This window comes from Sinocyclocheilus anshuiensis, unplaced genomic scaffold, assembly GCF_001515605.1.
Source record: "Sinocyclocheilus anshuiensis isolate Anshui unplaced genomic scaffold, SAMN03320099.WGS_v1.1 scaffold1053, whole genome shotgun sequence".
Taxonomy (NCBI): domain Eukaryota; kingdom Metazoa; phylum Chordata; class Actinopteri; order Cypriniformes; family Cyprinidae; genus Sinocyclocheilus; species Sinocyclocheilus anshuiensis.
This window is the reverse complement of record NW_015555711.1, coordinates 1806595-1832582: the sequence shown is the minus strand read 5'-3', so window position 1 is coordinate 1832582 and position 25988 is coordinate 1806595. Positions and strand designations below refer to the sequence as shown.

Below are 25988 nucleotides of genomic sequence, written 5' to 3'. Positions count from 1 at the left end.
AAAAATGTTTTAAAAATGTTATAATTGTATTTGTATGTATTTATATATACATAATAAATATACACAGTACACACACATATATTATGTAAACAAAAACATTTTATTTTTATTTTATATTTATTTTGGATGCAATTAATTGCAATTAATCATTTGACAGCACTAATTTTTAACAAATAAATGCAGCCTTGGTGAGCATAAAGGACTTTCAAAAACATTAAAAAACCTTGCTGAGCCCAAACTTTTGAACAGTATAAATACATACTATATAAAATGTATACCTTCAGTGGATCCCAGCTGCGAAGTCTCTCCTTCAATAAAGGATGCACCACAGACACAGCTAGGTCTCCCAAACCCAAGGTTTTATACTCTTGATAGAACTCTGTCTGCAGCTGTTGAAAAATCTTAGCGCACTCCTGAAGGCAGAGCGCAGGGTTGCCCTCCTTATCACCCGCTTCAAAACGATCCACCAGATTCATCACCTGCTCCAGCCGACCAAGAGCCTGTTCCTCCTCTGCCAGCCTGACCTGCAGTGCGTCGCTCTCATGGGTCAGGGTCAACACAGTGTCCTTTTCGTGCTGCAGACGTCGTGCACTCTATACACACACACAACACAAACCCACAGACAGAAATTAAGAAAATTCATGCAGCCTTCACGTGCTATCAGAAATAATCATAAATACGGGTTTCCTAGTCAGAAATTAGACGTGAACGGCCTCTCTAACCGTATTATACCTTTTGGCTTTAATAACGTTTGCCCAAGAAACAGGCAAGAATAAATAGGCTGTCCACCATGATTTCTGTTCTTTCCGACAACAAAGCACTTGACCACAACAAACTCATAATTACAATTTCAGAAGCAGGAATTAGGACGTTTCCAGTAGCACTTGAAGGCAGCATAAGAACTAGCTTTTTGTCTCCATCATTGACCAAAACAAGCATTTATTAAGAAGTTAATTATCATATAAATATGAGAAGTAAGATGTGAAGGTTTACAAACAGGCTACTAAATTATTTTTATTACATACAATTTTATAATTAGCATTATATTACTTAATTTATACAATATTATTTTATGTAAAATGTAAATTAGTGCAAGTTTATGAGTACTGTACCTGTAGGATGTCTTGCTCTGTCAGCTCAATGAGCAGTTCGAGGTTGTGTTCCAGCTCCGGTAAGGAGAAGCCAGAGGTCTTCTGTTCTCGTGTGCTCACACTCAAAGGGGCCTCCTCAGGAACACTGTGCTTCTGACTCATATGACTGTAACTGTGATACACCTTCTGCTCTCTGCCTGTCATATCGATCACCTGAAACACAGGAGGGATGGGTTAACTGTTTCTTGTGAGATATATAAGAGGTGCATTACTCCAAGTGTTCTGCACTCTCACCTTAACTTGAGCCAGTTCTCCAGCAGGTCTGCTCATGCTCCTGTTGGTCAGCTTGCCATGAGCTTTTAGCTCTTCCACAGTCTTGTAAGAATATTTGGGCTTTTTCTTTGCCGTTCCTGGTTCTTTACGCCATTGCCCCAACTCCCTCTGAAACTCCTTCAAAGATGGAATCAAAATTTAAAAAAAATAAATAAATGAAGCAAACAATTTGAAAACAGCTCTTGAAGAAAGATTTGACCTGCTGCTGATCTGTTTAGTCAAATGCTTTTTAGTTTCCTGACTCCATTTTGTATTTAAAAGGATCCCTTTATTTAATTTAAATTGCTTATTTGAATATGTGCATTTTTTTTAAACAACGCTGATTGAGCATTTGAATTTGATTTGTTCACTGCGAACAATAACTTTAATGTAAGGACTTAAATATTCATATGTAGCTCACATTAAGCTATCGTATGGCTTCAGAAGTAACACAGAATAATTCGCACAATCGAAAGAAAAAAAAGAAAAAAATCTAGGATTTAGATCGGCCCTCTCTGACCGATACCCAATCCGAGAAAAATGGCACTATCGGAGCCGATACCCGATATGAATATCGGATCGGCGCATCCCTAACTGTAACCACCAGGAATTTGCTCACGCTGACTTACTTTCTCTTCCTCCTCCTCAGAGTCTACAACAGGGAAATCCTGCAGGGACTGCTGGGTCCTCTCATTACCATATGCTCCAACCGCTCCCTTCCCCTTCCGCAGCTTCGCCTCAATCGGGTTCACAATACCTACACACAAAGATATTCATAAGAGGACATTAACATCATTACACCATCCCCAAGTAAGCACATGATGCATAACATAATTCACAATAAGCTAAATGCAGTAAAACCAGTATACTGAGGTATGAAATAAAGGACTGAATTGTTTTACCTTGAGCATTTTTGCCCAATCCTTTTCCTGGAACGTAGCCCATCTTCTGCAGAAGTTTTTGACCAATGCCTCGTGTGTGTTTCTCCCAGGATCCGAGGTCCTGCCCTGTTCTGATACCACCTGCAAACCTCTGGGATGTCTTAAAGCTCACACCCTAAAATAAAGAATTCAAAGACATATATTACACTACTGTTCAAATATTTGGGATCAGTAAGACTTTTATATTTTGAAAGAAAGAAATACTCTTATTCTACGAGCCAAAGACTCATTTAATTGATCAAATGTGACAGAAATGACATTCATTAAATAATCCTCAAAACATTTCCACAAAACTATTAAGCAGCACAACTGTTTTCAACATTAATAATAAGAATGAATGTTTTCTGAGCATCAAATCAGCATATTAGAATAATTTCTGAAGGATCATGTGACACTGAAGACTGGAGTAATGATGCTGAAAATTCAGCTTGGGAAAAATGTAATTTTAGATATTTTAAAATAGATAATAATTTTAAATAGTAATACAATGTAACAATATTACTGTATTTCTGATCAAATAAAATAAGACTTCTGGGCTTTCAAAAACATTTTTTAAAATTTGTATTAACCCTCATACTTTTGGATCCGATATTCAAAATTAAAGCCATTGTTATTGTGCATTGACATCTCACTTTACCGTTTGGAGTTTTTTGGGAGCAGCAGCGCGGGGTGGAGGAGGTGCATCTCCACTATCATTCGAGTCATCTGAACCCTCCTGCTCTGCTTTCTCCTCAGCTGCAGTCTTTCGTATGCCACCACTCACAAAGCTCACGGGAGCTGAATAGTCTTTCGATCTGTGTGTATAGAAATATCAATATTTAACATTGCCAGTGACATTTACCGCTTAGTCACTAAGGTCTCTAGCAGTTTAACAGCCGAAATACCTTTTCCCCCCAAAGCTGGGCCGCTCATCATCAGAGTCATGCTCTGCCCAAATCCCATAAGTTGCTTCTTCTTTAGTCTGTCTGTATCTGCGTCTGTCTGGGTTGAACTCATTGGCCAAGTCCCACTCGGTCACCTCAAACTTTTCAATTTCCACACCATCCTCCTCCTCATCACCTCTACGTCCATACAAATGGGACATAGACATCTCTCTGCTGGAATTAAACAGAAGAATGTTTTAGGCCAGGATTTTCAAACCAGGGTCTTGGGACCCCCAAGGGGCAGCAGTACTAGGGGGTCCATGGAAAATTTGAGAGAAAAACTGTGTAACAAATGTAAGATCAAATCGATTATAAAAAAAAATAAGACAGACAGACACACAGATAGATAGATAGATAGATAGATAGATATTAAAACTAAAATACATCAAACAATGTAAGAGATGAGAGAGTAAAAAAAATAAAGATATACTAATTATATTCTCTCATGTATATAATATTATTTTTAAAGTATAACTTGGGTCTTTAAACATGAAAATATATCGCTGCCTTTTAACATTTTAGGATGATGATATTTGGGGGTCCGTGACCTAAAAGACTGAAAACCCCCGGTTTAGGCACAACAGTATATAACATAACGTTAAAGTTGTTTAACCTGCTTAATGTATTTTCTCACATTAAACTCCTACGATGAAAGAAAGTGCTTTTGATCGTAATATTAGTAACGTTACGTCAGGCAAACAATTTCAACAATTGTCAGGTTAGCATAGCATTGCTCTTTTTTGTAAACAAAAATACATTCTTTCTTTTAAAACAGTTACTGTGAATTCTCCATCACGTCTAAATAATGTATACACAGTACCGCACTAAAATAGCAGAGCTCAAGCACATAAACAATATTTTTTACCTGAAAATGTAGGTTCTCGCTGTCAGCAAAAGCGTATCCAAAAGAAACTTCCTGTTGGGGCCGGAAGCAGAGCTGTGACATCAGAGCGACGCGGAGGTCAGAAGCCCTCTCTTACAGCCATCTTGGATCCTGTGCCCTGAATAAGTGAGTGCTTCTGTGTTACATCTACTGTCATCCAACGCTGTTTTGACGCGTTTGACCTCTCGTTTACTACTTGTATTGATGCTTTAGTGTTCCTCTGTGCTGAATGGTAAAGATTTATTTATTTGGCTTGATTGTTGAGGAAATATCTTAATGAACACAACCGGTGGACTGTTCAAAATGGGGGAGCGAGACGCGCCGTCGCTCGCTGTGTGCGAGGAATGTAACGAAACGTTCAAATCATACGAAATATAGTTTTATAAACGACTAGAGCGATATTTGGGAAAACTCTTCAATGTAATGACAAAAAGAACTTGCTTTGTGTGCGTCAGTAATAATCACTCATTGGACAGTTGATCTCGCCTATTAAACTAATTATTTATAAACATACAGAGGTACACATGTCAAGGTAACATTATATTATGAAAGATCAAAAACTAATTTCCTGCTGTCCGCGTTGTTTTGTTATTATTTGGGTAGTGTTTGCTCTAATAGAGGACAGTGCTGCTCTGTTACACGTGAAATGTGCATCACTCTACACGCGCGCCTATGAACAGCCTGTAAAACAATACTTTTGTGTAGTTATGATATTGAATATGCTATATTATGTGTTTTTTTTTTTTTTGTCAAACTCACAGTTTCCGTACAGTGGACTTGTGAGATGTTATCATTCGAGCTCGATACTTGATCAGATGTGAACACAGCAGTGGGTTTAATTCAAGCCGGCTGTTAACAGCTGACAGCAGAGGCCTAGTGTACTGCTCACTTTGAATAGTTGTAGCCACATGAGCACAAAGCACAGACTAACACATGTCTAAAACATGTTATTGACTTAATTTTTTGCAAAACTTGTAATGTTTGTGTATTGTTGATTTCTGTTGCAGTCCAGAATGCCAGGCGAAGCCACAGAAACTGTCCCTGTTACAGAGCAGGAGATGCAGCAGCCCCAGGCTGAGACGGGTTAGTACTGCTTTTAAATGTGCATGTCTGACTAAACGAACACGGGTTGTGTGAGGAGTCCTGGAGCTATAGCGTTCATCCTTTTGGCAGTTTTTTATTTAAAAAAAATAAGGCAGGTACTGTAAGTTTGATCAGTCTATTTTTATGGTGTTTTTGCACCTGTTTTAGATTTTCTAAAGGGTTTTTTTTAATGGTCCTCTACCAGCTGTTGTAGAAACTTCACAAAGCGAGTTTCTCTAGTTGGAGTGGTGATATTTTTTTTTGAAGGGTGGGGATGCTGTTTGAGTCAGATTTCTCCAGCTAGAGGTTTTTAGGTTAATGTTTTTGAGCCCCTCCCTGGATAAAAAAAAAAACTGCACTAGTTCTGGCAAAGGGATAGTTCAGCCAATTTTTATGTTGATCCAAACCTGTATGGATTTCTTCTGTGGAACACAAAAGAAGATATTTTGGAGAATGTTATTGACTTTAATTTTACAGACAAAAAAAACTGGATTTATATATATATCATTTGTCAACATAAAAAAAAGAAGTTATGACAGTTTTTGGGAAGAATTAGCTCTTTAAGCTGCAGCTCTTACGTTCAGTGTAGTTTTTTTATTTCATTATTTAGCCTACTTAATGGATATATTGATTGGAAATGAGGTAGTAAAGGGTAGTTCTGAAAATCCAGTGAGTGATCCAGGACTGCCTTGCTCAACAGTGTGTTTGCCTGTACTGATTAATATTACACTAAAGTTGAGTTGTGATATAGAAAGCACATGCATCCTTAAATTTTTGTGCATGGAATATGGACAGTACTACTCTGCATGAACATTTTCCTAACATTTCACTGAACTTGAGTGATTGCAACCTGAATAGCTGTAAGACATTTATAACAAGGTTTTTTTTTTTTTTAAAGCTATTGTCTTAGATTAGGAAATGTATTGTTCTTTATTGGAGGGATTTATTATACGTGAATGTATTTGCAAGGTTTTCTGGTCTTTGTGAAGAGAATCATGCAATTTAGCATGTTTACAAATGAAGTCTCCCAATGATTCTGATTTTGTGGAACAAGTTTTTTTTTGTGTAGGTTGTGATGTACAGCATCATTTGGTTCACAATGTAAATATTTATAGCTAAGTGTTAAAGCAACAAAATTAATCATTTTAAGTTGACTAAGTATACAAATCTTGGTCAAAAACTGGGCGAGTTTAGTCATAAATATGGAACAGTAGGCTATATCTCTTGGATAGCACTTTGGTAAACTGCAGTTATGACAATATGAATAAGAAATATGATTTCTTGGATCAGTTACAAGGGGCATTTTTGTCATGCAAGAGACAAGGTTTTTCCACTAGGCAGAATGTTATTGCCTTGGTTTTGAGAGTCATGATATTTCTCCTCAGATTTATAATAAAAGAGCTAAGTATTTGATACATTCTCTGATTGAATACATTTCACATACTTCTTGATTTCTTAACTGCTGTTTTTGAATTTTAATTGAAGTTGGGACTTGGGCATTGTATGGCATAAATTAGCAGTGGGCACTCTGTTGTCTCTGTAGTCTGTCGTGAAAGTTGTAAAGTAAAGTTTATGAATTTTGTTTCTTTCTTTTTTTTGTAATGAAAGTTAGAAGTGCATCTTGTGGCCTATTATTGATAATCTACCGATACTGATCGTGGGATTACAGTTCATAATTTTAACCAGCAACGTGGTAAATTTTACTGTGTCTTTTTAAACACAAATGCACATAAAACTTATCCAATCTCATGCATAATAGTGTTTTTTTTTTAGCCAAGTTTATATTGCTCTGTGATCATTATTTCACAATAGATTTATGTTTAGACTTGTTTTTAATTGGGATCATGTACTGTAGAAGCAATACACCACTTTTTTACAAATATTTTCAACAAAATGCAGTTTATTACTTGTGCCTCTGAGGGCATTTGCTTACTAATATTCACTATTTCAGTTTAGTTTCAACTTTATTTGCTGAATAGGCAATATTACACTGTTTAACTGAGTGATTGTCCTTTCAGATTTTTAGTAAATTGTCTTTAAGTCTAATTTACCATAAAGTATTGCATATAAAGTCCGCATCAGAATACTGAAGTTGGTAGCAACATCCAGTTTACATGGACTTTAAATGTGCCAAAGATTGTGTTAATCTTTGAACAATGTTAGTTTATTACAAATCTTTTTAGATGCTGTAGTTCGTTGCCAGTTCCTGTCTGGTTCACGCATGTGCAGTTGAGTGGTGTTTTTACAAAGTCTTAAAATTTCTAACAAGATAATCAAGGTGTGTTTGGTTTGATTTAGTAGCCAGTTGTCCTTTTGTGGAGCGATTTAACACATTCGTGCAATTGACAGCATCCCTCATAACCAGCATGGATGTGATGGTTTACACCATGCACTTTTTAATAGCCAAAAAAGTCACACTAGCTCTTTTATTTCCATTAGCCACACCTGCTGCTGCGGCCCCTGCTCCCTCTCAGGCAAAGCCTAAAGAGGGCAAAACTAACCCCAAGCTGTCCTCTTCTCCTCACACCACCGCTCCTAAGCCAGTTCCTGCTGGACGCAGGAAACGCTCCTCTCTATCTGCTTCCTCAAGCTCCCCTACCTCTCCTAAATCTGCCTCTGGCCCTTGTGCTACCCCTCCATGCTCCCCTTTGGCCTCTACTCCAGCTGACTGTCCTGTAGCTGGGAAAACTGAGCAGACTGCTCCCAGGGTGGTAAAGGCTGGCAAACAAGGGAAGCAACAGAAAGCAAAGAATTTTAATTTTTAATGGTCCTCTACCAGCTGTTGTAGAAACTTCACAAAGCGAGTTTCTCTAGTTGGAGTGGTGATATTTTTTTTTGAAGGGTGGGGATGCTGTTTGAGTCAGATTTCTCCAGCTAGAGGTTTTTAGGTTAATGTTTTTGAGCCCCTCCCTGGATAAAAAAAAAAACTGCACTAGTTCTGGCAAAGGGATAGTTCAGCCAATTTTTATGTTGATCCAAACCTGTATGGATTTCTTCTGTGGAACACAAAAGAAGATATTTTGGAGAATGTTATTGACTTTAATTTTACAGACAAAAAAAACTGGATTTATATATATATCATTTGTCAACATAAAAAAAAGAAGTTATGACAGTTTTTGGGAAGAATTAGCTCTTTAAGCTGCAGCTCTTACGTTCAGTGTAGTTTTTTTATTTCATTATTTAGCCTACTTAATGGATATATTGATTGGAAATGAGGTAGTAAAGGGTAGTTCTGAAAATCCAGTGAGTGATCCAGGACTGCCTTGCTCAACAGTGTGTTTGCCTGTACTGATTAATATTACACTAAAGTTGAGTTGTGATATAGAAAGCACATGCATCCTTAAATTTTTGTGCATGGAATATGGACAGTACTACTCTGCATGAACATTTTCCTAACATTTCACTGAACTTGAGTGATTGCAACCTGAATAGCTGTAAGACATTTATAACAAGGTTTTTTTTTTTTTTAAAGCTATTGTCTTAGATTAGGAAATGTATTGTTCTTTATTGGAGGGATTTATTATACGTGAATGTATTTGCAAGGTTTTCTGGTCTTTGTGAAGAGAATCATGCAATTTAGCATGTTTACAAATGAAGTCTCCCAATGATTCTGATTTTGTGGAACAAGTTTTTTTTTGTGTAGGTTGTGATGTACAGCATCATTTGGTTCACAATGTAAATATTTATAGCTAAGTGTTAAAGCAACAAAATTAATCATTTTAAGTTGACTAAGTATACAAATCTTGGTCAAAAACTGGGCGAGTTTAGTCATAAATATGGAACAGTAGGCTATATCTCTTGGATAGCACTTTGGTAAACTGCAGTTATGACAATATGAATAAGAAATATGATTTCTTGGATCAGTTACAAGGGGCATTTTTGTCATGCAAGAGACAAGGTTTTTCCACTAGGCAGAATGTTATTGCCTTGGTTTTGAGAGTCATGATATTTCTCCTCAGATTTATAATAAAAGAGCTAAGTATTTGATACATTCTCTGATTGAATACATTTCACATACTTCTTGATTTCTTAACTGCTGTTTTTGAATTTTAATTGAAGTTGGGACTTGGGCATTGTATGGCATAAATTAGCAGTGGGCACTCTGTTGTCTCTGTAGTCTGTCGTGAAAGTTGTAAAGTAAAGTTTATGAATTTTGTTTCTTTCTTTTTTTTGTAATGAAAGTTAGAAGTGCATCTTGTGGCCTATTATTGATAATCTACCGATACTGATCGTGGGATTACAGTTCATAATTTTAACCAGCAACGTGGTAAATTTTACTGTGTCTTTTTAAACACAAATGCACATAAAACTTATCCAATCTCATGCATAATAGTGTTTTTTTTTTAGCCAAGTTTATATTGCTCTGTGATCATTATTTCACAATAGATTTATGTTTAGACTTGTTTTTAATTGGGATCATGTACTGTAGAAGCAATACACCACTTTTTTACAAATATTTTCAACAAAATGCAGTTTATTACTTGTGCCTCTGAGGGCATTTGCTTACTAATATTCACTATTTCAGTTTAGTTTCAACTTTATTTGCTGAATAGGCAATATTACACTGTTTAACTGAGTGATTGTCCTTTCAGATTTTTAGTAAATTGTCTTTAAGTCTAATTTACCATAAAGTATTGCATATAAAGTCCGCATCAGAATACTGAAGTTGGTAGCAACATCCAGTTTACATGGACTTTAAATGTGCCAAAGATTGTGTTAATCTTTGAACAATGTTAGTTTATTACAAATCTTTTTAGATGCTGTAGTTCGTTGCCAGTTCCTGTCTGGTTCACGCATGTGCAGTTGAGTGGTGTTTTTACAAAGTCTTAAAATTTCTAACAAGATAATCAAGGTGTGTTTGGTTTGATTTAGTAGCCAGTTGTCCTTTTGTGGAGCGATTTAACACATTCGTGCAATTGACAGCATCCCTCATAACCAGCATGGATGTGATGGTTTACACCATGCACTTTTTAATAGCCAAAAAAGTCACACTAGCTCTTTTATTTCCATTAGCCACACCTGCTGCTGCGGCCCCTGCTCCCTCTCAGGCAAAGCCTAAAGAGGGCAAAACTAACCCCAAGCTGTCCTCTTCTCCTCACACCACCGCTCCTAAGCCAGTTCCTGCTGGACGCAGGAAACGCTCCTCTCTATCTGCTTCCTCAAGCTCCCCTACCTCTCCTAAATCTGCCTCTGGCCCTTGTGCTACCCCTCCATGCTCCCCTTTGGCCTCTACTCCAGCTGTAGCTGGGAAAGCTGGGAAAACTGAGCAGACTGCTCCCAGGGTGGTAAAGGCTGGCAAACAAGGGAAGCAAAAGAATTTTCTGAACCTGAGCAAGCACCTCCCTCTGCCTCTAAGCCTGCTCAGGATCCTGCACCAGTTGCAGCTCTACCGTCTCTTGCTATACCAGTACCAGAGGTAGCAAAATCAGCAGGAGATGGAAATGCTTCCCCTGTCTCTCCCAAAATTGCTGTGGCTCCTGTTGCCTTTAAAGTAACTTCTAAATCTGCTGCCCCAGCACCAAAGTCATTTACAGAAGCTGTGGCCGCCAGTCCACCCAAAGTGGCTGAAGCCCCCAAGGTTGCCCCTGAAGCTCCAAAAGTAGCAACCCCTGCTGTTTCAGATGCCAAGACTCCTTTGCCTTCAAAAGCAGCTGCTAAGCCTGTCCCTGCCCAAGTGCCAAATGTGAACACAGCCACTGCTGCTCCCCCAAAACCTGCTTCTGCAGCATTTGAGGATGATGATCTCCCACCTCTCTTACCACCTGAGAATCCTTTTACAATGCCTGCTTTCCCACCTATGCCACCTAGTATAATGCCCGTAGTTACCCCACCAGCTCCTAAAGCAGAACCTGTCTCTACCAGTAAAGTTGAATCTGCCCCTAAAGCAAAGGCTGCTCCCAAAGCTAAGCCAGCTCCTAAGGCTCAACAGAAAGCAGCACCTGCCCCAAACGTTGAGGCTGCACCTAAAATTGACCCTACTCCTGCCCCTAAAGTTGCAGTCCGTTCTGTCCCTAAGACTGAGGCTGCTCCTACACCTAAAGCTCAGGCTGTCCCTAAGGTTGAGGCTTCTCCTGCACCTAAAGAAAAGTCTTCCCCTAGCCCTAAAGCTGAGCCTGTTCCTGTCCCTAAGGTTGAGGCTGCCCCTAAAGCTGAGTTTGCTCCTGCCGCTAAAGTTAAGCCTGTTGCTGCTCCCAAAGCTGAGGCTGCTCCTGCTGCAAAAGTTAAGCCTGTTGCTGCTCCTAAAGCTGAGGCTGTTCCTGCCCTTAAAGTTGAGGCTGTTCCTGCCCCTAAAGTTAAGCCTGCTCCTGCCCCTAAAGCTGAGTCTGCCCCTGCTTCTAAAGCTGAGGCTGCTCCTGTCCCTAAAGGCAAGCCTACCCCTAAAGCTGAGGCTGCTGTTCTTAAGGTTGAGTCTTCTGCCCCTAAAGTTGAGGCTGCCCCTAAAGTTAAGCCTGTTGCTGCTCCTAAAGCTGAGGCGGCGGCTGCTAAAGTTGAGGCTGTTCCTGCCCCTAAAGTTGAGCCTGCTCCTGCCCCTAAAGCTGAGTCTGCCCCTGCTTCTAAAGCTGAGGCTGCTCCTGTCCCTAAAGGCAAGCCTACCCCTAAAGCTGAGGCTGCTGCTCCTAAAGTTGAGGCTGCTGTTCCTAAGGTTGAGTCTTCTGCCCCTAAAGTTGAGGCTGCCCCTAAAGTTAAGCCTGTTGCTGCTCCTAAAGCTGATGCGGCGGCTGCTAAAGTTGAGGCTGTTCCTGCCCTTAAAGTTGAGGCTGTTCCTGCCCCTAAAGTTGAGCCTGCCCCTGCTTCTAAAGCTGAGGCTGCTCCTGCCCCTAAAGGCAAGCCTACCCCTAAAGCTGAGGCTGCTGCTCCTAAAGTTGAGGCTGCTGTTTCTAAGGTTGAGTCTTCTGCCCCTAAAGTTGAGGCTGCCCCTAAAGTTAAGCCTGTTGCTGCTCCTAAAGCTGATGCGGCGGCTGCTAAAGTTGAGGCTGTTCCTGCCCTTAAAGTTGAGGCTGTTCCTGCCCCTAAAGTTGAGCCTGCCCCTGCTTCTAAAGCTGAGGCTGCTCCTGCCCCTAAAGGCAAGCCTACCCCTAAAGCTGAGGCTGCTGCTCCTAAAGTTGAGGCTGCTGTTCCTAAGGTTGAGTCTTCTGCCCCTAAAGTTGAGGCTGCCCCTAAAGTTAAGCCTGTTTCTGCCTCTAAAGTTGAGGCTGCAGCTTCTAAAGTTAAGTCCGCTCCGGCCCCTAAAGTTAAGCCTACCCCTGCTCCTAAAGTTGAGGCTTCTGCCCCTAAAGTTGAGGCTGCCCCTACCCCTAAAGCTGAACCTGTCCTTGTCACTAAAGTTGAGCCAGCCCCTGTTCCCAAACCAGTTAAAGCCCCATCCATACTGGAGCCAGTCATCAAGAACGACAAGGGTATCTCTTTCTATCTCTTTCTGTCTGTTTTTGTTTTTTATGCATATGCTGGTATATATTGTCAAATGCTTCCTCCCCACAAATTCTTTAGGGTCACTTCATCAGTGAAAGTTAGCCTGGTAACTATGGTCTGGAAATCGCCTTTTCTTAGTCTTTTGAGTTAAATTAAAGCTTTAGTTGGATGCTTTTCAGGAAGTAGTTCAAAGAGCATAGGGCCAATAGTTGAATGGTTTATCAATGTGGATATTGTTCAGAGTTATAAGCATAATGGCAATTTACGTTTGCTTCTATTTTGAGGTATATTAAAGGGTATTAAAGTATTTGTGCAATTTAAAACACCGTAAAACTGATCCACCCTTTTCTCCATTGCCATTGAAGAGTTTGACTATTCCAACAGGATTTTTGGTGAAAATCTATGTGTCTAATGGCAAATTAACTTAATGTGTCTTGGTGTTTTAGGGTCTGGCACTGAATCTGACAGTGACGAATCTGTTCCTGAACTGGAGGACCAGGACTCTGCACAGACACAAACACAGCAGGCACAGGTAGGATTCTTTTGATCAGCACATACAAAAAGCATTAATTTCCCTCCGCTTTATTTTCTTTCACCGTTTCATTTACAATTTGGCATTGACATGAATTGAAATTGCGTTCCCTTTCCACAGCTTGCAGCTGCAGCTGAAATCGATGAGGAACCAGTCAGCAAAGCGAAACAAAGCAGGAGTGAGAAGAAAGCCAGGAAGGTAGGTCATCCACAGGAACTGAATGAATGTAATTTTAACACCAAATTCAATTAGAATTAATGCAGTGTTGTTTATCTGTACCCTTTCTTCTTTTTGCCAGGCCATGTCCAAATTGGGGTTGAGACAAGTTGCTGGTGTTACCAGAGTAACCATTCGCAAGTCCAAGAACATTCTCTTTGTCATCACCAAACCAGATGTCTACAAAAGTCCAGCTTCAGATACTTACATTGTCTTCGGTGAGGCCAAGGTAAAGATTAGAATAAAATCTGCTTTCTTATTTAAGGTTGGTGTACTTCTATTTCAGCCCTGTTTAGGTTGATAACTAATTCTACATGGCAACCTTGCCTGGTGATCTAGACCTAAGTGACCTTTTGATGATGATTTAAACAGTTTGACTTTCGTTCTTCTGAGTCTGATGAAGCCAAACTTTCTGTCCTGAGAGAGGAAACTTTCACAGTGGTGTAAGTGAAGAACACACTGAAGCTCACAAAACAAACTAAAATCCTGATGCTTTTTGCTCCTCTCAGATTGAAGATCTGTCCCAGCAAGCTCAGTTAGCAGCCGCAGAGAAGTTCAAGGTTCAAGGAGAAGCCGTTTCAAACATCCAGGAAAACACACAGACGCCCACAGTACAGGAGGAGAGCGAAGAGGAAGAGGTGAGTGTTAACACTATTGTGATTCTAGAACAGAATAATACTGAAGATGCTTCATGAAAGGTCTTCTGTTGATGTGTTCAACAAATGTGAAAAGTAAATGTCCACATTCATGAGTGATTTGCTTTACCATTTGCAGGTTGATGAGACCGGAGTGGAGGTCAAGGACATTGAGCTGGTCATGTCACAGGCCAATGTATCTAGGGCAAAGGCCGTGCGTGCACTGAAGAATAACAATAATGACATTGTCAATGCTATTATGGTGAGTTAAACTGATAACTTTATTTTAAAAGTTCTCACTTTATGCAGTTAAATAAAATGCATTTTACAATTCAATTTTTTTTTTTTTTTTCAAAACTCTTCTGTGATGAATTAACATTTGACTTTCGTTCTTCTGAATTTGTCCTGAAGCCAGTTCATTTGTTCTGAGAAGAGCTCAGGCTTTAAATGTGGTGCCATGGTTTCAAGCAGTATTACTTAATTCATCTTTTTGCCTGCCTTTACAGGAATTGACGATGTAGATGGAGATCAGGGACTGGGTCACATTAAGATGTTGCTGATTTGATCTACACAATTGTTTGTACAATTTATACACAAGAGAAATAAAGGCGTGGCTTGATGAAATGATATATTTTGTTGTATTTTGTGTTTTTTTTTTTTCTTTTGTTGGAAATTAATTTCATTGTTTGGTAAATTTGTCCAGAGCAGCTCGAAACATGAATTGCATAGAGCAAGGGAAAGTAAAAATATGAATAGCTCATATCACTGTCTGGGGATGGATCTTTCTTTTTTTTTATTATTTGTATAAAAACATTATTTAAAATAAAGATTGTAATGTCCAGTCGAGGCTGTGTCGGATTACATATTTACTTTTTAATAAGTGGAAGATACAGTCACAGTTTTTTTTTAGTCCCGATTTTTTATTTATTTTTTTTCTTTCATATATTTAGAATGTACAGTGTGTGGGACTTTTATTTTGGAAAAGTCGGTGATCTCACGTGTGAACTGGCTTTTGTTTTGAATAATATACTAATGATCAAATACAATAATTAACTTGATGCCGCAATACTGAAATGTCGTCATCACACATGCTTGCATACGTTACTCGGTATGTAAAAATAAGTGTTAAGTTACTTCGTCTCTTAACGCGTTACCTAAATGTGTTGTGTAAGTTCTTAGCGAGTTGGCTAACAGACATCGGAACAAGTCATAAAGTACAGCACGTAATTTAAAATGCTCCTTTCTCTGTCAAATCAGTTTATAAGACTAAAATGGCTATCAGATTACCTTTGGTTGGAGCTTTACGTTATACCGACTCCAGAACGAGAGTCGTTATTGCAGAGCGACTGTTCTGCTCTCTAAAGAGAGGACAAGGATCTTCTGACACTATAAGGGTGAGAACACACTTCTTCCTTAAGCTAATTACAGTGACGTTGTTTTTACGCCCAGGATAGTCTAATAAATATTTTGCACGCATACTGTATATAGACGAGTGTACATTTTTGAGCTTGTACGTATCATAGAAGAAATATCTTGAAGGCAGCCTAATGAGCTTTCCACCCAGGCATCCTTATAAGCAGTGTATCATGTTCATTTTGTGTCATAGATGCTGTATGATGGAGAATGCCCAATATGTGTTAAAGAAATTAGGTTTCTTCAGAGAAATAGAGCAGATAAAGTAGATTTTGTGGACATCTCACTGCCAGAATATGATGGGAGCAAATATGAAGGAGTCAGTTATGAGATGGCAATGGAGGAAATGACTGTGATTGATGAGAGAACAAGGTGAGAGATTTTTATTTTATTTATCTATTTATTTTTTCACAAGTCACAAGAGCATTTAAAAAGTCCACACTAAATGATGATGTGTCATAATTTACTCGCCCTCATTTGGAATAATTTTGAGAATTTTAAACTAGTTACCAACTTTCTGAAAAAAATCTATGAATCTTTTGGGTTTTCCTTTGATTCTTTTGAATTTTTTTCATGGTTTCTCACTGGTTGTCCTCAGTCTAAAACATTCAGAAACATTTGTATGGTATTTAAATTCAAGGAACGCCTTATCAAATATAATTCATTATTCCTCAATGTGACGTCTTGTTATTCTGAGAGCAGATTCATCGTGGAGTTCCAGCTTTCACAGTGATGTACTGGTGGGTTTGGCTTGGCTTGGCACGTTCATCTCTCTCCCACTGTTCAGGCCTGTAATGGAGCGAGCGTATGGGGTGTTTGCAAGAAACAGACTGAAGTGAACCGGCAGAGAGGGCTGCACCACTGGACACTGTGCTAAAAAATAGTCATAAGGGATAGAGAGCTTTAAAACAGACTTTCCAGGTCAATGGATGTATTGGAAGTAACAGCTGTTATTGTTATTTGTTAAGTTTATTGCATTTAATATTTAAGAGTCTGAATATAACTGTAATGTCAATATGTGAACAGAATAAATGATCTTTTATTAAGATCTCCAACTTAAAAAAAACAAAAAACTGTGATATATGTATATACAATAAATTACTCGTACTGTGAGGGAAATGATGCCAGAGTGTTGACACTGAACAGTTCTGAGGGAACTTTTTCTAAATTTAGAAGCCTCCTGACTGGACATCAACTGTTAAGATGCGGAAGGACAGCTTGTCCTTTAATGAGAAATGGTCAGGGGTTTGGTCAGTAGTCCCTTTAAACCAACCAATAGGATTTTAACTTCAGAGTAGGGTGGGATTAAAAACCACAACAGAAACAAGTGTAAACACCACAGGACGTAATCCAAGAGAAAACAAGCAATATAAGTGTTTTGGAAGGAAAGTCAGCATTTATTTATCACCTTGAAGTCAAGTTCAGGAGAAAAAGAGAGAGCGACAGGTAAGACAAAATAACTAGTTTATTTGAAATCTACAAGTGACCCTCAAGGTTAAGTGTGCTTTGTTGAATTGGACTTAACTTGACCTTCTGTTTTAGTGAAGAATAAAATATGATTTTTTTATGTTACAAGTTGTAATCAATACTTAAGCTACACACTGTAAACATTCACACTCTATCTTACAGAATTACAACCAATAGACAGTGTGTGTATATATCTCTGATTTGTTTGTTTTATTAAGGCCAATGAGATTTATGACTCTAATAATAGATTTCTATCATTCATTAAAATATGTATTGCTTAATAACATTTTTTTATATAAAAATATAGACCTCGTGTTACTAGTGCATTTGTAATTTTTGCTGAATATGGGTCTGAGAATAGATCCTGAAGTTTGTGTAGCATTTAAATTCTCAGTTGTTTATGATATACATTAGGGTCAGCCTTTGTGTTAATATTTTACACGTTGGAACAAATTACAAAAGAGAAAGCAGTCACTGGGGCTGCTGGTGAATTTTTACTATGTCTGGCATTTTAAATAGAGGACTCGTTGATTCACTGTGCCTAAGCACATGGATACAGGCATGTTGTGGAACTGTCTGTACACAACGTGACGCAAAGGCCGCTGCCAGTCCTCATAGATCACAATAAAGACAAAAGAGGCAAATAGTTGCACTTCTCTGCTGTCTGCCATGTGACCAACAGGCAACTATAAATATGTACTGGAGGTTCATGGAAGTACCAAACGGGGTATTTTTCTGACCTACAGTCGACACCTTGGTGTCCTATTTCATAGTTCTGAGCACAGTCACCCTGTTCTTATTCACAGAATGGTTTATAAAATCCACTCTGCAAAATCCCTAAAGAGATTGTTGAATTAAAGACTTAATTAAAATTGTCTAATTAAAACCACGGTTAAAGGGACTGAATGTTTATTAATCGAATTGGCTCACTTTTTTCTGTAACTATTTGGTTTGTAATCTGCATGGCGGTGTGTCATTTATTAGAAGATTTGCTTTGAATTACTATTGATAAATTAGCACAAGTACAAACTATAAAAGAAATTGACTATGGAGGATTTGTGGTGCCAAACTTGTCAAAAAATAATGAAAAAGTCAGTAAATGGATAACATAAGTTACATTTGTCCATTGGACATGGATGTATTTTTGACATTTATTTACACTTTATTTATTTATTGCGAAATTTCATTATTTAATTTAACTATAGTTTTATATATAAGTAACACAAGTATATAAATCCTCCATAACTGACCAGGAGGGGGCGTACAAACATAAATCAACACTGTGGTCTACATTATTAAACATTATAATGATCTTCATTATTTTTCCTATTTATGGGAATAAATACAAAGAACTGACCTTTCTCTTAAGTATACACCACAAGGACAGACAGACACATTATGAATAAGAATCTCTTTCGCTTTGCTGAATTTTTGTTTGCTTCTTTCTATTTTAGACATTCCATGATTCTGATTCTGCTGCCAATGCTCATTCAGTCCTCATTCAGATCATCTGCTTGGTCTCTGTTGTTGTTGGTGCTTCACTGATGGCTTGGTACCTCGACAAAACCCGGGTCACTCACCTGGGGTCAAAGCGGCTCCGGTTACTGTACAAGTATCTGCTCACAAACATCAGAAATGTTTCTCACCTTGTCTGCCAGTCCTCATAGATCACAATAAAGACAAAAGAGGCAAATAGTTGCACTTCTCTGCTGTCTGCCATGTGACCAACAGGCAACTATAAATATGTACTGGAGGTTCATGGAAGTACCAAACGGGGTATTTTTCTGACCTACAGTCGACACCTTGGTGTCCTATTTCATAGTTCTGAGCACAGTCACCCTGTTCTTATTCACAGAATGGTTTATAAAATCCACTCTGCAAAATCCCTAAAGAGATTGTTGAATTAAAGACTTAATTAAAATTGTCTAATTAAAACCACGGTTAAAGGGACTGAATGTTTATTAATCGAATTGGCTCACTTTTTTCTGTAACTATTTGGTTTGTAATCTGCATGGCGGTGTGTCATTTATTAGAAGATTTGCTTTGAATTACTATTGATAAATTAGCACAAGTACAAACTATAAAAGAAATTGACTATGGAGGATTTGTGGTGCCAAACTTGTCAAAAAATAATGAAAAAGTCAGTAAATGGATAACATAAGTTACATTTGTCCATTGGACATGGATGTATTTTTGACATTTATTTACACTTTATTTATTTATTGCGAAATTTCATTATTTAATTTAACTATAGTTTTATATATAAGTAACACAAGTATATAAATCCTCCATAACTGACCAGGAGGGGGCGTACAAACATAAATCAACACTGTGGTCTACATTATTAAACATTATAATGATCTTCATTATTTTTCCTATTTATGGGAATAAATACAAAGAACTGACCTTTCTCTTAAGTATACACCACAAGGACAGACAGACACATTATGAATAAGAATCTCTTTCGCTTTGCTGAATTTTTGTTTGCTTCTTTCTATTTTAGACATTCCATGATTCTGATTCTGCTGCCAATGCTCATTCAGTCCTCATTCAGATCATCTGCTTGGTCTCTGTTGTTGTTGGTGCTTCACTGATGGCTTGGTACCTCGACAAAACCCGGGTCACTCACCTGGGGTCAAAGCGGCTCCGGTTACTGTACAAGTATCTGCTCACAAACATCAGAAATGTTTCTCACCTTGTCAGGAGGCCTCATAGGTCATGTCAGAGTATCTGCTCCTCTCAGTCTACAAGGAGAATCCCTCTCAAATCTCATAGATCAAAGAAGACTATCAGACTTTTTGGAGCAATTAGCAGTAATATGAAATATGAGAATGTATGGGGCCTTCAGATGTATCGATTATACTCAACCTCCAGTAGAGAGACTTTCAAAGCAGAAGCTCCCATTGGAGTTTACCAGCACAGCAGGATTACTTTTCGGCTGCGCTTGCTTGGACTGAGATTAGGAGAGTCTTTTAATCATCTCTCCAGACACATAAACTTGTACTTTAAGCAGAAACAGGTATCTGTGATAGATTATGGGCAAGGTGGATTGATGTGTGCAGTGCAGGAACCGCTAACCAGAACATCAAGACGAGTTCAGAGAGAGAGACACACTGGAGAGTCCAGAGCTTTTGTAGGGACACCTGCCATTGAGCAGGTCTCTGAATCTTCCTCACATCAACCTTTGACCTCAGCCTATCCTGGACTACAGTTGTTCCACATCAGTTCCTTGGCAAACAGATTTGGGGAGAGTTACATCTATGTGGCCAATCACATTAACTCTGTATTCTCTAGAAATCCAGCAAAGCAAATTCACATGGAGGTATCACCGGATGATGGGCTCAAAAGGTCTAGAAGCAGAAAGCGAAGAGTTATGAATAATAAAAGTGGTCTTTGTAGGAAAACTGCGCAAACTAAGCAAAACATTAGTATGGGTACAAGACCAGAGATTGATAACAATGTATCTATTTCCTGGGATGAAGGATATCTCCATTTTGCCCGTCACATCAACCGATACTTTGGAGCAAATGTAGCAGATACTGTTGAGAAATCACCACATACTGAGATGAACATCTTGAAGACTTCAGTTTCACTGGACACTCTAAATAAACCTAAAGATCCACTTCTTCAGCCCAAATCCCCAGGCTTGTTCCACATGAGCAGCCTCACCACTCGCTTTGGGGAAAATTACACTTGCATGGCCAACCACGTTAACCGGTACTTTAAAGGATCTGCAGCTTCAGAGAATGAGGAGGTAGATGGAGAGTTAAACCTTTACAGAGGTTCACATAAGTACACTGTGATCCAGGAAAAACCAGTGTCCTTTTTTGAGTGTCTGTTGAAACCCTCAACTATACCTGACTTTGTGGGCAGCTACCTGGGAATGGGCTCTTCCAGGCATAGTGACCAGACCACAACTGTAACAAGGACCCCAGAGGAAATTCTGGATAAAACAGTGAGTCTTGCTGACTTTGGCATGACCAGAAATCATAATTAATTTAATCAGACACCCCTACTCAAGTATGTTGGCAATTGAATTTTGGAACTAGTATGAGTTCCATTGAGTGAATGACAGCTAGGAGTACTGATATACTTTTTTTCCCCATTGGTCCATGTGCTAGGGATGCACAATATAGGTACCATATCAGTTACCTGAAGATTTTTAAATGATTATTATGATTGTTAATTCATTAATAACATAACACCTTTACCTTTTTTTGTTTAGTTTTTTTGCAAATCCCCAAATTTATATAAATTTTTCATATTGTACATTATAGTGTTGTGATGCCTAAATTCACTTTGTAGCATTTACATTTTTAGTGTTTTATTTTTGCCTTGCTTAGTCAAAATAGAACATCATTTTATTTATCAGTCACTGGCAATAACATGAAAATGATTTTCAGCTCATTGTGTCAGCCAGAATTTTAATATCAATGCATCCATTTGCATTTGCTTGTAGTACACAGTAAAAAATGTTGTAAATGTTGTAAATAAAACAAAGATTATTCGAGTTCATTGTACTGGAAAAAATTTTTCCATCTTTCTCAAAATGTAATGTGTTACTTGCTGTTTCTTTGTAATTATTTGTGGAACTTACACATTTCTGAGTGAAAATTGTTTTAAAGTAAATCCTACAACGGTATTTATTTATTTTTATTTTTTGTGTTTATTTTGTAAAAGCCTTTTTTATTTTTATTTAGTTTTTTTATATATTTATTTATTTTTGCAGTGAATCTGCTTTGAAGCCAATGAAATTGATTCATTATAGCAGGAAATCTGTTTTCTAGGTTTTAAGGAGGAGAAAGGCAGATGAGATGACTAGAGTTCTACTGAAGAGACTGGAAAAGGCTACAGTACCATCATCTATCACTTCCTTTGTGGAGGAGCTGAACGCTCACCTCATTCAGCACCCAGCATGCAAGGCTGTGGTGTGGCAGGTATACAGTAAAACACTCAATCCCTTCACCAAATATAGACCTCTCTTGTAACTGTAGAAATTCAGAATTTTCGATTAATTTCTTTGATTAAATATAGGAAAAAGCAGCAATGCAGCTGCTTAGATGCTGCCGGACCTTTTGGATGAATGAAAAACTTCAAGAAGTCATCAGGGAAACTCTCGCTCTGATTGGTTATGTGGATCCGGTCAGAGGTTGTGGGGTCAGGGTGCTTTCCATTGATGGAGGCGGAACCAAGTAGGAAACACCACATTTAATCAACAGTTTATGCCTGTAAAATTGGACAAATATGATCCAATACATTTTCCAAAAAAGCTTTTTAAGGATGCTGAACATCTGTGAGCAATTTACAGAAAAAAGTCAAATATTTTTGTCCCTCATATAAACAAACGTGTTTACGACAAGATGGCTTTTTACGTAAAGTTGTTTCGTGTATTACAGAGGGTTAGTTCCACTACAAGTGCTAAAACAGCTGGAGGCTCAAACAGGAAAACGAGTGTATCAACTCTTTGACTACATATGTGGAGTCAGCACTGGTAATAATGGATGACAAAACTATTCTACAATTCTAAACATATATACATGAACATTCTAAAGTTTGGGGTCAAACTTTTTTTTTGTTACAAAAGATTTCTTCTTTAAATAAATGCTGTTCTTTTTAACTTTTGATTTATCAAAGAAACCTGAAAAACATTTATTATGGTCTCCACAAAATATTAAGCAGCACAAACATTTAAACACTGTTAATAATAAGAAATGTTTCTTGATTAGCATATTAGAATGATTTCTGAAGGACCATGTGACACTGCAGACTGGAGTAATGATGCTAAAAATTTCACAATGTTACTGTTTTTACTGTATATATGAATAAATGCAGCCTTGGTGAGCATAAGAGACATTTTAAAAAATCTTACCAACCCCAAACTTTTGAAAGATAGTAAAAACTGACTGCATAATTTACCGCATTGGGCTCTCAATCACCTTGTCTGGGTTCATTTTGCAATAATGACCAGCTTACTCTATGTTTGGTACATAACATACCTATATATTATATAATGAACTTTTTGTCTCCGTTTGGTGTACAGGAGCAGTTCTGGCTTTTATGTTGGGTCTAGCTCATATCTCTTTAGATGAATGTGAAGAGATGTATCATCGTTTCGGGTCAGATGTTTTTCGACAAAACCCCCTGGTTGGTACTGTGAAGATGGGCTGGACGCACTCCTACTACAGCACAGAAACATGGGAGATGATCTTAAGGTTGGATTTACACAGTAAAAAAAACTATACTGTATTAATGCCAGCGTTGCTTTCTTAACTATTCCTACATGTTCATCATAGGGAGAAGATGGGGGAGGAGATTTTAATTAAAACAGCCAGAGATGAGCTGAGCCCAAAGGTCAATCAAAGATAGCATCTGGCTTTTTTTCAAATCCAGGTTTTCGTGATCTCCTGACTGCTGTTCTCTTCTCACACAGGTGTCTGCCGTAAGTGCCGTAGTGAACTGGGGAAAAAGTCCGAAAGCATTTATCTTCCGCAACTATAACCATGCTCCGGGACGACTGAGCCGCTATGCCGGAGGATCAGGATACCGGCTGTGGCAGGCTCTCCGGGCCTCATCTGCTGCTCCAGGATATTTCCAGGAGTTCCCTCTTCATGGCGACATACACCAGGTCAGAACAGTCCATTTTAGACGGCTAGTAAATTTGAGGACTCAAAATATACTTGTATCCAGACCTTCTTTCCTTTCTTTTTTCTCCAGGATGGTGGTCTTATGCTCAATAACCCTTGTGCTCTGGCTGTCCATGAAAGCCGACTGCTGTGGCCCAGCCTGCCCTTCCAGTGTGTGCTGTCACTGGGAACTGGTCGCTATGATAATGCTAGAAGAGGGCCTGCAACTTCCACAAGTCTGAGAGCCAAAATCAGCAACCTGATCTGCAGCGCCACCGATACTGAGGGTTAGTCTGATATCACTATGAGAAGCATTTTACATTTACTAATATTACAAATAATAATTTTACAATTATTGTGTTCAATGCACAATTTACAATTTAATTTTAAAAAAGGTATCTTTCATGGGTTTGTCTTATACCACTATGAGCACAATTTTACAATTATCAGTATAGACAACTATACAATTATTAATATATTATTAATAATTAATACATACTTTTACAATAATGAATTGTGTACAATACACACATTATAATTATTGAATAATTAAAAAATGGCTCTTATGGTTAAATAATTACTTTGGATAAAAGCATTTGTTATTTGAATACATTTATATTTAAATTCTGAATATAATTATAAAAAATAAAGCTACAAAGTTTATTAGAAAAAATAAATACAAAATTATTTTTGATGCTATGTACATTTAGCCAGTCAAAACTGTGCTGTTTGGCACGCACTTGCAAAGAATACTTTTGAAATTATTACTTGTGCACAATAAACAATTTACAATTATTTAAAACATTCTCTTTGTGGCTCTTAAAATAATGACTTCAGAATAAAACAAAACTTTTAGTTGGATAAATGTACATTTAAATCCTGAATATAATTGTTAAAGTAAAAAAAGCTAACATTTTTATTAGGAAGAAAAAAATTAAAATAAATGTGCATTTAGCCAGCTGTGCTGTTTTGCAAACACTTGCATATGCACTTCACTTAAAAAAAAAAAAACCCTTTGGATATACTGAGGTTCATTCCAACATATTGTTCATACTGTCATTTTCAGGTGTTCACACTCTATTGGATGACCTCTTATCACCGAATGTGTATTTCCGCTTTAACCCGATGCTGAGCTCAAACGTGACGCTGGATGAAAGCAGGCCTGAAGTGCTTCATCAGCTGCAGAAAGACACACAGCTGTACCTGGACCGGAACCGACCCAAACTGGAACGCCTGTGTGAAGTGCTGATGACAGAACGCTCAGCAATCTGGAAAACACGGGACTGGATCGGGGGGAAAGCGTGGGAGCTGCAGCAGCGCTGGGCTTGAGTGGACTTTACACAGTACTGACGAGAATTCAGTTGAATGTATGCAATTATGTGGATGAAAGCTATAATACAAAAACATCATTAAGTTATAACGATATGTCCTTACTGGTCGCACAAGATTGTGAAGGGCTGTGTTTTGACAAGTTACAAATCATGTAAGAGAAGTTACAAATCAAATACACAGCCATTTTAGACTAAACGTATTGAGCACTTATATGCCAATATAAATTCTGTATGAATGTCAATATTTATAGACTGATGTATTTATTTCTTTATTTCTGTTTTAATTTATGAAATGAAATAAAACTAAGAGCACTACTTCTATATAATCACTAGTTTATGTTTTTTTTTTTAAATATAATATATATTTTAAATAAGATTAAAGCACATATGAGATGATGTAAAGTATAATTAAAAATTCAGGTATTTTTAATACATTAACCGTGAAGTTCAGACTATAGAAATAATGGGAGAACAGTGGAAATGCAGTGGTTTTGACATTTTAAATGTCATGGGATTGATTTTAAAACAAAACCTATGGATATTGTCTACTAGTCTCACTATAAAGATGATAGAAAATCATTACCATACACAGTGACAGATTATGGCAGTGTGACCATTTCCTTTTAAATATACAATACGGTATATTAGAGTGTCTAATCATGGTGATTTTAGTGATGTTTTCCATGCTTAAATGTCATCGCTCATGTGACTAGTGGTGACTGGGACATCAGTCAAGAGCACTGTTTGTTATTTTGGACAGTTGTGCAGATTTGTCCCTCTGAGAAGTTATTTTACTTCAACCTCTGCTTGAAACTGCAAACAACTGGTGGATTTTTTTTTATCACAGGATTTTTGACAGACTGTCATGGCTTAGGAGACAAAACAATAATGATGCTTTTGTAAATTGAAAACAGACACAGGATCCTCCATCTGAACACTGAACACTGAAGTATGAAATACCACTGAAATATCAACTTGGGTAAGTTTCATTATATTACATATATGATTTATTTATTTATTATTTAATTATATTTAAATATATTTAATGAATTTATGTTTATTACATTTTTTATATTAAAAGTTGTGTATCTACCATATTGCTATTTGAGATCCACCATTACTGGCTGT

The 25988-nt window shown here is 37.8% G+C and overlaps 4 protein-coding genes across 6 annotated transcripts in view; 3 read left to right on the top strand and 1 right to left on the bottom strand.

The window, feature by feature from the left end:
- LOC107671994 (tuftelin-interacting protein 11) overlaps positions 1-4205 on the bottom strand; it is a 6904-nt gene extending 2699 nt beyond the window's left edge. Inside the window, exons 1-8 of one of the 2 annotated variants that reach the window (XM_016465017.1) lie at positions 4133-4205; positions 3229-3441; positions 2982-3138; positions 2306-2459; positions 2033-2160; positions 1386-1541; positions 1113-1304; positions 279-593 (exon numbers count right to left, since the gene is read on the bottom strand). In XM_016465017.1, coding sequence (XP_016320503.1) covers positions 279-593; positions 1113-1304; positions 1386-1541; positions 2033-2160; positions 2306-2459; positions 2982-3138; positions 3229-3434 — 1308 coding nt within the window. In that variant the 5' untranslated portion in view covers positions 3435-3441; positions 4133-4205. The remainder of the gene's footprint in view (positions 1-278; positions 594-1112; positions 1305-1385; positions 1542-2032; positions 2161-2305; positions 2460-2981; positions 3139-3228; positions 3442-4132) is intronic. The other variant, XM_016465019.1, reaches the window with a different exon arrangement.
- LOC107671995 (nascent polypeptide-associated complex subunit alpha-like) lies at positions 4195-14655 on the top strand. 2 transcript variants are annotated; one of them, XM_016465021.1, is made up of 8 exons: positions 4195-4276; positions 5158-5233; positions 13090-13175; positions 13296-13373; positions 13474-13620; positions 13901-14029; positions 14166-14288; positions 14533-14655. In XM_016465021.1, exons 2-8 carry the CDS (start codon positions 5164-5166, stop codon positions 14545-14547), a joined length of 648 nt encoding a protein of 215 aa, XP_016320507.1. In that variant the 5' UTR covers positions 4195-4276; positions 5158-5163; the 3' UTR covers positions 14548-14655. The 2 variants fall into 2 exon arrangements, with proteins under 2 accessions (XP_016320507.1, XP_016320506.1); XM_016465020.1 differs by lacking the exon at positions 4195-4276 and adding an exon at positions 4316-4382.
- Positions 14656-15010: 355 nt separating this feature from the next.
- On the top strand, positions 15011-18547 carry LOC107671996 (uncharacterized protein At5g50100, mitochondrial-like). The gene is made up of 4 exons (XM_016465022.1): positions 15011-15420; positions 15633-15811; positions 16139-16360; positions 18361-18547. Exons 1-3 carry the CDS (start codon positions 15298-15300, stop codon positions 16170-16172), a joined length of 336 nt encoding a protein of 111 aa, XP_016320508.1. The 5' UTR covers positions 15011-15297; the 3' UTR covers positions 16173-16360; positions 18361-18547.
- A 605-nt stretch (positions 18548-19152) lies between these two features.
- Positions 19153-25169, top strand: LOC107671993 (calcium-independent phospholipase A2-gamma-like). Its single transcript, XM_016465016.1, has 9 exons — positions 19153-20861; positions 21694-21843; positions 21941-22098; positions 22303-22397; positions 22947-23118; positions 23200-23257; positions 23337-23531; positions 23621-23816; positions 24596-25169. Exons 1-9 carry the CDS (start codon positions 19500-19502, stop codon positions 24856-24858), a joined length of 2649 nt encoding a protein of 882 aa, XP_016320502.1. The 5' UTR covers positions 19153-19499; the 3' UTR covers positions 24859-25169.
- The last annotated feature ends 819 nt before the right edge of the window (positions 25170-25988 follow it).

Excerpts from the sequence above, each read along its gene's own strand:
- LOC107671995 (XM_016465020.1), top strand. Across the intron at positions 5,234-13,089 it reads GCAGCCCCAGGCTGAGACGG|GGTCTGGCACTGAATCTGAC; the intron begins GTTAGTACTGCT and ends TTGGTGTTTTAG. Across the intron at positions 13,176-13,295 it reads CACAAACACAGCAGGCACAG|CTTGCAGCTGCAGCTGAAAT; the intron begins GTAGGATTCTTT and ends CCCTTTCCACAG.
- LOC107671996 (XM_016465022.1), top strand. The coding sequence starts at position 15,298 with ATGGCTATCAGATTACCTTTGGTTGGAGCTTTACGTTATACCGACTCC. Across the intron at positions 15,421-15,632 it reads GATCTTCTGACACTATAAGG|ATGCTGTATGATGGAGAATG; the intron begins GTGAGAACACAC and ends TTTGTGTCATAG. Across the intron at positions 15,812-16,138 it reads GTGATTGATGAGAGAACAAG|CAGATTCATCGTGGAGTTCC; the intron begins GTGAGAGATTTT and ends TTATTCTGAGAG.
- LOC107671993 (XM_016465016.1), top strand. The coding sequence starts at position 19,500 with ATGGCTTGGTACCTCGACAAAACCCGGGTCACTCACCTGGGGTCAAAG. Across the intron at positions 23,119-23,199 it reads ACATGGGAGATGATCTTAAG|GGAGAAGATGGGGGAGGAGA; the intron begins GTTGGATTTACA and ends TGTTCATCATAG. Across the intron at positions 23,258-23,336 it reads GAGATGAGCTGAGCCCAAAG|GTGTCTGCCGTAAGTGCCGT; the intron begins GTCAATCAAAGA and ends CTTCTCACACAG.